Source organism: Solea solea, chromosome 2 (assembly GCF_958295425.1).
Source record: "Solea solea chromosome 2, fSolSol10.1, whole genome shotgun sequence".
Taxonomy (NCBI): Eukaryota; Metazoa; Chordata; class Actinopteri; order Pleuronectiformes; family Soleidae; genus Solea; species Solea solea.
The window spans coordinates 2,531,757-2,544,624 of NC_081135.1; the positions used below are offsets into that span (position 1 = coordinate 2,531,757).

General features: G+C 40.1%; 1 protein-coding gene across 3 annotated transcripts in view; it reads left to right on the plus strand.

Annotated features, from left to right (window-relative positions):
- appa (amyloid beta (A4) precursor protein a) overlaps positions 1 to 8,813 on the plus strand; it is a 33,768-nt gene extending 24,955 nt beyond the window's left edge. For 2 of the 3 annotated variants that reach the window (XM_058616436.1, XM_058616438.1), the window contains 8 exons: positions 12 to 170; positions 780 to 908; positions 1,005 to 1,104; positions 3,140 to 3,352; positions 3,444 to 3,497; positions 4,332 to 4,423; positions 4,985 to 5,131; positions 5,642 to 8,813. In XM_058616436.1, the coding sequence (XP_058472419.1) occupies positions 12 to 170; positions 780 to 908; positions 1,005 to 1,104; positions 3,140 to 3,352; positions 3,444 to 3,497; positions 4,332 to 4,423; positions 4,985 to 5,131; positions 5,642 to 5,743 (996 nt within the window). In that variant the 3' untranslated portion in view covers positions 5,744 to 8,813. The remainder of the gene's footprint in view (positions 1 to 11; positions 171 to 779; positions 909 to 1,004; positions 1,105 to 3,139; positions 3,353 to 3,443; positions 3,498 to 4,331; positions 4,424 to 4,984; positions 5,132 to 5,641) is intronic. The other variant, XM_058616437.1, reaches the window with a different exon arrangement.
- Positions 8,814 to 12,868: the final 4,055 nt, after the last annotated feature.

The window sequence follows — 12,868 nt, forward strand, 5'->3', positions numbered from 1 at the left end:
TGTGTGTGCAGCGTTTCCAGGAGAAGGTGGAGGCGCTGGAGCAGGAGGCGGCCAGCGAACGCCAGCAGCTGGTGGAGACCCACATGGCCCGGGTGGAGGCTCTGCTCAACGACCGCCGCCGCCTGGCTCTGGAGAGCTACCTGACCGCCCTGCAGCAGAACCCACCCAGGGTACATCACTTTAGAAGAGATATCTAACTAAATCTACACTTGGTTAAGTCTGTAATGTGTAAAGAATTATGTTTGAGACTTAAACCGATGTTTTGAAACATCTCACTCTGTCACACCGAACTCCATTGAGAAAACCAGTGTTTTTAGCGTGTGTAAAGACATGAGCTGCTGCTCCACTGCTGCCTCTTGTGGTCACTTGGTGTCACTGAGGTAAATGTGAACAAAGGATTTTGCACACCGACGTCACAGAATAACATGTTTGCACTCAGTGATGGAGGCAGAAGCTGATCGACAACTCATGTGTGCTGTGATTTAAAATCGCTGATTTTCTTAATGGGGTTTGGTGCAGGAGAATAATCGGTTTACAAACTTGAGTTTTCAGCTGGAAAAGGCTGCTTTACTGTGAGATTAAGGGTGGAACGTAATCTTTAAGTGTCGTAGAATAAAGCTGATGTAGATTCATCAGGTGCATCTGTAATTTAATTGGCTAATTTGGCAGCCATTCCTCAGATTTAGGGATTTGTATGATTGTAACAAACTACAGAACAGCTGCAATTAGTTTGATGACTTAATGCCCTTGTGTCTGATTTACTCCCGGTGTCTCTGCAGCCTCGCCACGTTTTCAGCCTGCTGAAGAAGTACGTGCGTGCCGAGCAGAAGGACAGGCAGCACACACTCAAACACTTTGAACACGTCCGCATGGTCGATCCCAAGAAAGCTGCCCAGATTAGACCTCAGGTAATTTAATCCCCATTTAAAGCATTTTATTCAGCTTTATTGATTTTCCTGGAGACCATCACTGTAGTGTTTATTGTACGTGTGTGTGTGTGTTAGGTGCTGACCCACCTGCGTGTCATTGAGGAGCGCATGAACCAGTCTCTCGGACTTCTCTACAAGGTGCCCGGCGTGGCTGACGACATCCAGGACCAAGTCGGTGAGTTTGTAGGTGAAGGATCTAAATATGAACACGGGGGTTTTCTATTTTTAGCAGAGAGAAGTTTGCACAGAGACACAGAAACAGTCGTGAGACGATACGTCGCTGTTATCCTGACCAAAGTTGCTGCAATTCAAGATCGAATTTTTAGATGTTTCTGTCTATAATCTGCTTTAGTTCAGGTTTTTTTTTAGAAAATGTGCACAAATATGGACGTTCCTCTTTATTTCTGGACCTTTTTAAAGAGGAACTCATATTAGTGAGACAAAATGTTGTCATTGTACAAAAACATGTTACCAATGTCAAACATCGCCATGATTTTAAGGCATTTTACAGACACATCTTGCTAATATGAGACAAAAGCGTTAACTGTGTTAACAATAACGTTATGTTTCAAAACATTGAGCTAAAAATTACAAAAAAAATGTGACTAAATGTTGTGTTGTGACAAAAACCTCGAATTTTGAATGACTGGAGAGATGCAGCTCCCCCTTGTGGTAGTTCACATTCACTGACAGTGAATTCACGTTTATCCTGATAATGAAAATTCACCACTATAACGCTGTACGTTAGTGTTTTTTAATCACAATTCAAGATAATATCCTAGATTATTCTGTCCCTACAAGGAAATAATAATAATAATAATAATAATAATAATAATAATAATGATAATAATGAGTCGTTATGCGTCTCTGATTCCTGACCCTGACGGGACAGATATGGACGAAGACGCACTGTCCTGATTTGTTCTTCATGTAACAGAGACAGTGACAGAGCGCTCCACATTCCAGGCCACCACAATCATCTCTGGCCTAATCCTTCTGTTCAGAGTCAAATCTAAGTGTTTATCCCCTCCTACCCTCATCGTCATCATCATCCTCATCCTCAGTGTTCCTGCTTTTGTTAGGTTTCTGTGGATTTTGGGGGGGGTTTATTGGAGCTGCATGCGTCACACAGCCATCTGTGTCTCTGTCTTGGAAGCTGTCACAGTCTGTGCCGCCCGACACACACACACACACACACAGACACACACACACACACGGGAACAAACACAGAAGAAGAAGCAAAACACCGTTCAGCCGTCGCTAGGAACTTGTGCTATTAAATGGGAGCTTGTAGTTTGACCGTCGCTGCTGATGGAGTCGTTTTCACGAGTCGTGACGTTTGATTTGTGCCACGCGGTATGTAAGGGGCCAGCATTGTTGCCTCACACCAAGAAAGTCGCCTGTTCTGTTCGGATCCTGGTTTAGACCGAGGGCCTTTCTGTGTGGAGCACATTATTTTAGTTTTTAATGTTTTTATTTCACCTCTCTTACACGCAGCATACTCAGTGTAATATAAAACATTAAATTAAACATACAAATGCAGTGTAAAAACATATGATCAGCAGTTTTACAGTTAAAGAAATTCAAGTGCATTCGGGTGAAACATCTGCAGCAGATGTTTCTGCCCCCAAACCATTTAAATAATCCTAATCCTCAGTGTTATTACTCTTCTTCTGATGCAGTAGTCCAGATGGGGGCACTAAAGTAAACACATAATGATATATAATGTTATATAGTGTCCTATATATAGTTAAAAAACAACTAATATCTTTAAGTATAGCAGTTAATATTTGATGGTAACTCATGTTTTGCTGCTGCATCATGTGTTGAATCAGTATCATGGTGAATTTTGAACTGATGAAGGTTATAATCGCCAATAAAATCACAATATATATCAGAAAAATTGTTATTTAGACATTGTGCCCACATCACTGGCTGAAAAACATTTACAGTCTCTGCTGTGATAATATCCTGCCTTTTATTATTATTATTTTATTGTTTCCTGACAGGATATTGTCTTTCATTTATATCATGAGTGACATTTCTGGGCAGGAGTCTCTTTTTTTTTTAAACTCAGCTGAAATGCTGCCCCCCGGTGGTGCACTTTAGCCATCCTCGGGTACTCGTGGTGCAGAATGCACAGCCTTTCTTTTATCTTCAGCATCACACAGAACATTTTTAAATAAATAACTCCTCCTTCCGTCCTCCAGAGCTGCTGCAGAGGGAGCAGGCAGAGATGGCTCAGCAGCTCGCCAACCTGCAGACGGACGTGAGGGTGAGCTACGGCAACGACGCCCTGATGCCCGACCAGGAGCTGGGCGACGGTCAGAGCGACTTCCTGCCTCAGGAGGACACGCTGGGCCTGGCCGGAGTCGGCTTCATTCACCCTGAGAGCTTCAACCAGGCCAACACTGACAACCAGGGTAAATAACTACTGACGCTACAGTCACACACACACACACACACACACACACACAGAGCTAAGTCTCTCCCCCTCTCTCTCTTTCTCTCTAGTTGAGCCAGTGGACTCTCGCCCAAACCTTGATCGAGGCATTCCAACACGGCCAGGTTGTTACATTTACCAGTAAAATGTGAATTAATGAGGATGCATGTCGTTCATTTTCAACACTGGCAGTAAATTATATTATGAGGTTTCCTAATGATGATAAATGTTGGTTTTTTGAATCGTGGGTGTATGAAGTAGCAAAAACAGATTTTAGCCACTTTAATAAAGAGTCAACTCATTAAATCTGTATATTTTAAAGTCTACAGTCTCTTAAAAATACGTATCTCACTGTTGGACGGACTAAGTTGCCGTTTGTAAACCACAAACTCTCCCACACCAAACCCCATAGAGAAAAGTGTGGATTTAAGCTCATGGGGACACAGGAGCTGCTGGTCCACTGCTGCCTCCTGTGGTCAGTTTGTGTCACTGAGGTGAATGTGAACAAAGGATTTCAAACCCAGAATTGACAAAATAACACCTCTGACTTTGATTATGGAGGCAGCAGTGGATCAATAACTCCTGTGTCCCTGTGATGTAAAATCACTGATTTTCTCTATGGGGTTTGGTGTGGGAGAGTGAGCGGTTTACAAACTGCAGGTTCCTGTCTAAGAGTGACATCAGTGAGTCTTTTGTTCACCTGTTTTTTCTTGTGATGGTATATCATCGCCTCACGTCAAAAAAAAAAACACCCTACACTTTTAGGTGAAGTTAATCCGTCCTCTTTAAATGAATCATGAAACTCGAGTCACTGCCTCTCTCAGCCTTTCATTTTTCCTCGACTCTGCTCGGCTGTGAGCAGATGTGATTTGATATGCGTATGTTCACACCACTGCTACTCCTCTGCTGTCGTCAGCCATAATGGATCACACTTTTCCTTTCCCTCTTTTTCCTGCCAGTGACTGGAATGAAAATGGAGGCCATTCCTAAGATCCGGATGGAGACGGAGGACAGACAGAGCACCGAGTATGAAGTTCACCACCAGAAACTGGTAAATGTTGAAAAATGTTCATCAGTCCTGGAAATGATGACATTTTCAAATGTCTTGTTTTGTCCACAAGTCAAAATGATTGAGTTTTAAAGATGTCTTTGTTACGTGGAGCAAAGAAAATAAATGTAAATATTCACAATTAAGAAGCTGAAAAATAAAAAAAAACCTGTTTTAATTCTTTCTAAAAATCAATTCATCATATGTTTTAATGTCAAAACATCTGTGTGTTGGAGAGGGCAGATAAACTAATGTTAGAGAATGTTTCAAGCTTAATTTCACTCTGTAATGATACTCATTTAAAAAAAATAAACCCTACTAAAAATAGATGCTTGACAGGAAATCTAATTACAAAAAGCATGCAGTGCAAAGTAAGTGAAACAGAACAACACGAGCTGTCGCAGCAGCAGCAGCTACAAGGTCACGGGGATGGTTTATCCCTGAGGGAAGTGACATCAGCGGCGTCTCGGATCACAGTCGTCGCTCCACGTTTTTAAAAACAAACATCATCGTCAACATCCCGCTTGAAAATAAACAAGATTTTTTTGCCCCCCCCTTTTTAAGGTCTTCTTCGCAGAGGATGTGGGCTCCAACAAGGGCGCCATCATCGGCCTGATGGTTGGCGGCGTCGTCATAGCGACCGTGATTGTCATCACCCTGGTGATGCTGAGGAAGAAGCAGTACACCTCCATCCACCACGGAGTCATCGAGGTGAGAGTCAGCTGAAACATGGAAAAATGATTCTATCCTCTGAACTAAAGACTCACCTGATTTATTCTATGACAGTTTAAGTCTATAGTATCTTTAGAATATGTTTATGATTAGATTTTTGCTGTAGTTTGTGAACCGCTTACTCTCCCACACCAAACCCCATAGAGAAAATCAGCGATTTTACGTCACAGCACACAGGAGTTATTGATCCACTGCTGCTTCCATCAGAAAGTTCAAATGTGTTATTTTATAAAATTCTGTGTGTGAAATCCTTTGTTCAGATTCACCTCAGTGACACAAAGTGACCACACGAGGCAGCAGTGCACCAGCAGCTCCTGTGTCCACATGAGCTAAAATCCACACTTTTCTCTGTGGGGTTTGGTGAGGGAGAGTGAGCTGCGTACAAACGTCACCTCCCAGTTTCTTGAGATCTTTTCTGTCTTTATTTTATGAAAGCCTTCATGTGTGCACCTCCTCCCCTCCCTCCTCCCTCCTCTGACTCTCCTGCAGGTGGACGCTGCCGTCACGCCCGAGGAGCGCCACCTGTCCAAGATGCAGCAGAACGGCTACGAGAACCCAACCTACAAGTTCTTTGAGCAGATGCAGAATTGAGGAGAATGTCACGTCGACACATACACATATACACACACACACACACACACGTCACATCACCCACGTCCCCTCCCCTCCCCCATCCTCCCCCCCTCTGACTACTCCAAAACAGCTAATCTGGATTAGATGCTAGACGAGTTACTGTAGTGGGGTGAGGTTTTGTTTGTGTGGTGCCTGGCGGGCGCGGCTCTGTTGCACCACGTTAGTTCACTTTATTGGAGCAAAGTTGTCCTTTTAAATGAAAGGAAGAACGGCGTCTTTTTATATATATGTTGCTCCGTCTGGGCCTGCTGATGTATGAAGATGAAGGGGGGAGGAGAAAAACAAGGCCCCGCCCAGTGCGTCCACAAACAAACCCACCCGTTCACCGAGGAGAAAGAAAAAAAAAAAAAAGGCGGGATCTCAGCGCGTGTTTGAATCCTAATCCGTGTCGTAAATGAGGCTCGGTGGTTTTTTGCCTGCTTCACAACTTCTCCTCTACAGTCGACACTGGAGTGAAAACAAAGCCACGTTTCCCCGCCCGGCGTTTCCGCTGCGGCTCCGTTTGCGACACTTGTTGCGTCAGGTAACTTTTAGACGCGCTGACATCTAGTGGAGATGCTGCAGATTGCAAGAAGTGGAGCGCGTCAGGGAACTACGGTGGCCTTCGTGTACCAGAAAAGAATGTCATCCTTTGTGTACTGCTAGTTTGTCCATCCAGGTTGCCGTAGAAACGGGACGGCACAAGACATTGTTTACGTTCTTTTTCGGGCTACGATGACATTATGCTATTTACGTAGCCGGCGCAAGGATGGCGAAACCGAACTGCAGTGGAAACGCTCGGTGGAAACGCGACTTTAAGATAAAAATAAAACCTCCTCTCCTTCCTTCCTTCCTTCCTTACGTCCTCCATCCTTATTTTTTTTTGTGCATTCTTACGACAGCTGGGCTGTGTGGAGCCGAGGATTTTCGTTCAGACGCTAAAACACGATAGTGAGTTGCGTTGGCGGTGACGATGCGTTATGACGACTGAGCTGTTTTGTTTCTTTTTATTTCAGGAATTTTTCTTTTATCGTTTCCTGTTTTTTGTTTTTCTAAAAAGAGCAAAAAAAAAGAAAAAATGGCGGGGGAAAAAAGAGAAAAACGTCGGCCTATGTAAAGTCCTTTTTTTAAACTGCGTGTAATGTTCCTGAAGTACTGCTCTAAGGTCTTAGCTGTTATTATGTAGTGCATGATGACGACGACAGGATTTGGAAACAATGAAAACAAAGAAAAAATGTAAGATCTTTACGCTGCTCTCTCTCTCTGTCTCTCTGTCTCTCTCTCTCTCTCTCTCTGTCTCTCTCTCTGTCTCTCTCTCACGTTTAGATTGTCATCTTAGCCAGATTGTACATTTTAGTATCTTCTCGTGATCACGTGACTTCAAAAATTCAAATGATGAAGAAGAAATATATATATATAAATATAAATACATGAATGAATCTAGAAGAACATGTAAAAAAATACACATTTAAATGAGATCTGTGATTCTGGAATTTAAGTGTGTTTTCTTTTCTTTTTTATTGCGTTCCTGACGTGGGTCGGTGGTTTTGTTTTGTACATTATTCTCATTATTTACGCTTCTTCTCACAAACACTTATTTAACGCTCTTTGTTGTTTTCCATGTGATTGTGATTTTTTTATAAACGAGTCGGGAAAGAAGGTCGCGGAGGTTCAAAAAGAGGGCGGTTTTAAGGTTGACGTGTGTGTGTGTGTGTGTGTGTGTGTGTGTGTGTGTGTTTTTGTCGTTGTCAGTCAGACGCCGTGTCGTTTTGTTTTTTTGTTTTTGTAGAACAGTTGAAGTCCTGGATAAGAGAAGAGGAGGAGGAGGAGGAGAGGAGGTGACGAGACGTTCTGTGTGTTTAGATATACAGCACTGTGCAAAAGTCTTAATAAAAATAACTTTTAATGAAGATAGAACCAAAGGAAAAATATGCACTAAAATGAAAATTCAGAACAAAAATATTTAGTGTGTTTCTTTTATATTTTATTAACAACTCAGCTGATGATTCTATGACCATTTAGGTCTATAGGACTAAATTTTGCTGTAAGACGGCCTGGAAACATGCGTTTGTAATCTGCTCACTCTCCCACACCAAACCCCATAGAGAAAATCAGCGATTTTACATCCCAGCACACAGGAGCTGTCGATCCACCGCTGCCTCCGTCAGAAAGTTCTAATGTGTTTTTCTGTCAAACTCTGTGTGTGAAACCCTCTGTTCACGTTCACCTCAGTGACACAAACTGACCACACGAGGCAGCGGTGCACCAGCAGCTCCTGTGTCCATGTGAGCTAAAATCCACACTTTCCTCTATGGAGTCTGGTGTGGGGGAAAACGACCTTTTTGTTACAACCCTCTAATAAGTAGATTGCCAAATAACATTAGAAGTTAATTGTAGCCGTGATAAAAGCACAAATATGGTGATGTAAGACTTTGGCACAGTGCTGTATGTACTGTTCTGTATATAATGGATTTTCAGCTCACACCTGGACCGTCGACACACACACACACACACACACACACTGGAGTCTGTGTATAAATAAATAAATATAAATGTTCACCACCAGAGAGAGACAGAGAGAGAGCTGAGAGCTGAGAGCAGGCAACATAGGTAATAAAAAGATATTTGATATTTTTGGTCTTGTTGGCAGTGGAAAAAAAAAAAAAATCCCTCCGTTCCTCTTCATGTCACACATCCATCACCATGGCAACATCACGGAAAGAAACAACAGCTCTGGCTGTGTTTGTTTAAAGTGGCATGTACAGTAAAGTGTGTGTGAGTGTGTGTGCATGGAGGCTGCTGTGTGGGCTGGGTCCATGGTTTCAGAGGTTGTTCATTAGACGCCCACCAGAGGGCAGTAGAGTAAGCAGGGTTTTCTTTCTTTCTGTGTGTTTTCTCTTTTTCTTTTTTCATTTTCTTCCTGTGGGTTCTACAGTATATTGGGTTTTTTTTGGTTTCCACTGTGTAATATTGTGCAGGTCATTTGCAATGACTGGGAAAATGCTTTCTACACTGTATTCCATAATAAAGTTTTGAATGTACATACCGATGTTGCGTCTTTGTGGCCTCTTTTTGCCCCAGGTTCGAGCAATAATATCATTCTCCAGTCCTCTCTTATGCTGCAATATCAAACTTAGCCAGAGGTGGAAAGAGAACTGAAATATTTTACACTAAAATGAAAGTACCACTATTATTACTTGGAAAACAATAAAATAAAAGCACAATTTTCCCAGTCAGAGGTTGGTTTTGAACCAAGAACTCTGGTTTTAAAGCATAACTCTTTACCAGTTGAGCTAATGGAGGTAAGAACATTTGATGATAGTGATTCAATGTTTGGTTTGTGAGCGTCAGGAGACTTTCAGCAGCTCCCACTTCATGCTCTTACTCTGAATCTCTGAGTATCTCATCTTGATCAGTCTTTCAAAAACAACCGGACCAAACAAAACGGCTTCATAACAAAAAACTGTCTGAACTAAATAGAACAACTTCCAAAAACCAAACTAAAACTGTACGTCCAGTGCGTCCGTGCATGTCATTTCAACGACTCTGCAACAATGAGAGGAATAAGCTAGCCTTGAAAAAGCCACAAAAGCGCGTTTTTGTTGATTAATGTCAACAAGACATGAGCGAAGAAAATATGTTAAAAAATTTTTTACTTTAGTACATTTTTGTGACTTTTCGGACAACATGACCATGACTTTTTTGACTCATTTTGGACGACATACTATACTATGACTTTTTTGACTCATTTTGGACGACATACTATACTATGACTTTTTTGACTCATTTTGGACGACAAACTAACCTATGACATTTTTGACTGATTTTGGACGACATACTAACCTATGACTTTTTGACAGATTTTGGACGACATACTAACCTATGACATTTTTGACTGATTTTGGACGACATACTAACCTATGACTTTTTTGATGTATTTTGGACGACATACTAACCTATGACTTTTTTGACTGATTTTGGACGACATACTAACCTATGACGTTTTTGACTGATTTTGGACGACATACTAACCTATGACTTTTTTGATGTATTTTGGACGAAATACTACCCTATGACGTTTTTGACTGAATTTGGAAGACATTCTAACCTATGACTTTTTTGATGTATTTTGGACGACATACTAACCTATGACTTTTTTGACTAATTTTGGACGACATACTATACTATGACTTTTTTGAGTGATTTTGGACAACATACTATACTATGACTTTTTTGACTCATTCTGGTGACATACTATACTTTGACGTTTTTGTCTCATTTAGGACGACATACTATACTATGACTTTTTTCATGTATTTTGGACGACATACTATACTATGACTTTTTTGACTGATTTTGGACGGCATACTAACCTATGACTTTTGTCACTGATTTTGGACGACATACTAACCTCGGACTTTTTGACCGATTTTGGACGACATACTAACCTATGACTTTTTTGACAGATTTTGGACAACATACTAACCTATGACTTTTTGGACTGATTTTTGACGACATACTAACCTATGACGTTTTTGACTGATTTTAGAAGACATACTATACTATGACTTTTTTGATGGATTTTGGACGACATACTAACCGATGATGTTTTTGACTGATTTTGGACGACATACAATACTATGACTTTTTTGACTGATTTTGGATGACATACTATACTATGACTTTTTTGACTGATTTTGGACGACATACTAACCTATGACGTTTTTGACTGATTTTGGAAGACAAACTAACCTATGACTTTTTGGACTGATTTTGGACGACATACTAACCTATGACTTTTTTGACTAATTTTGGACGACATACTATACTATGACTTTTTGGACTGATTTTGGACGACATACTATACTATGACTTTTTTGACTCTTTTTGGACGACATACTAACCTATGACTTTTTGACTGATTTTGGACGACATACTAACCTATGACTTTTTTGAAAGATTTTGGACAACATACTAACCTATGACGTTTTTGACTGATTTTGGAAGACATACTATACTATGACTTTTTTGATGGATTTTGGACGACATACTAACCTATGATGTTTTTGACTGATTTTGGACAACATACTAACCTATGACTTATTGGACGACATACTATACTATGACTTTTTTGATGTATTTTGGACGACATACTAACCTATGACTTTTTTGACTCATTTTGGACGACATACTATACTATGACTTTTTTGACTCATTTTGGATGACATACTATACTAGAAAACAAGAAACAACACCTCTGGCTGTGTTTGTTTAAAGTGGCATGTACAGTAAAGTGTAAGTGAGTGTGTGTGCATGGAGGCTGCTGTGTGGGCTGGGTCCATGGTTTCAGAGGTATGACTTTTTTGAGTGATTTTGGACGACATACTATACTATGACTTTTTTGAGTGATTTTGGACGACATACTAACCTATGACTTTTTTAACTGATTTTGGACGACATACTAACCTATGACATTTTTGACTGATTTTGGACGACATACTAACCTATGACTTTTTGACCGATTTTGGACGACATACTATACTATGACTTTTTTGATTTTTTTTTGGACGACATACTATACTTTGACTTTTTTTGACTGATTTTGGACGACATACTAACCTATGACTTTTTTGACTGATTTTGGACGACATACTAACCTATGACGTTTTTGACTGATTTTGGAAGACAAACTAACCTATGACTTTTTGGACTGATTTTGGACGACATACTAACCTATGACTTTTTTGACTAATTTTGGACGACATACTATACTATGACTTTTTGGACTGATTTTGGACGACATACTATACTATGACTTTTTTGACTCTTTTTGGACGACATACTAACCTATGACTTTTTGACTGATTTTGGACGACATACTAACCTATGACTTTTTTGAAAGATTTTGGACAACATACTAACCTATGACGTTTTTGACTGATTTTGGAAGACAAACTAACCTATGACTTTTTGGACTGATTTTGGACGACATACTAACCTATGACTTTTTTGACTAATTTTGGACGACATACTATACTATGACTTTTTGGACTGATTTTGGACGACATACTATACTATGACTTTTTTGACTCTTTTTGGACGACATACTAACCTATGACTTTTTGACTGATTTTGGACGACATACTAACCTATGACTTTTTTGAAAGATTTTGGACAACATACTAACCTATGACGTTTTTGACTGATTTTGGAAGACATACTATACTATGACTTTTTTGATGGATTTTGGACGACATACTAACCTATGATGTTTTTGACTGATTTTGGACAACATAATAACCTATGACTTATTGGACGACATACTATACTATGACTTTTTTGATGTATTTTGGACGACATACTAACCTATGACTTTTTTGACTCATTTTGGACGACATACTATACTATGACTTTTTTGACTCATTTTGGATGACATACTATACTAGAAAACAAGAAACAACACCTCTGGCTGTGTTTGTTTAAAGTGGCATGTACAGTAAAGTGTAAGTGAGTGTGTGTGCATGGAGGCTGCTGTGTGGGCTGGGTCCATGGTTTCAGAGGTATGACTTTTTTGAGTGATTTTGGACGACATACTATACTATGACTTTTTTGAGTGATTTTGGACGACATACTAACCTATGACTTTTTTAACTGATTTTGGACGACATACTAACCTATGACATTTTTGACTGATTTTGGACGACATACTAACCTATGACTTTTTGACCGATTTTGGACGACATACTATACTATGACTTTTTGGATTTTTTTTTGGACGACATACTATACTTTGACTTTTTTGACTGATTTTGGACGACATACTAACCTATGACTTTTTGACCGATTTTGGACGACATACTAACCTATGACGTTTTTGACTGATTTTGGACAACATACTAACCTATGACTTTTTTGACAGATTTTGGACAACATACTAACCTATGACTTTTTGACCAATTTTGGACGACATACTACCCTATGACGTTTTTGACTGAATTTGGAAGACATTCTAACCTATGACTTTTTTGATGTATTTTGGACGACATACTAACCTATGACTTTTTTGACTAATTTTGGACGACATACTATACTATGACTTTTTTG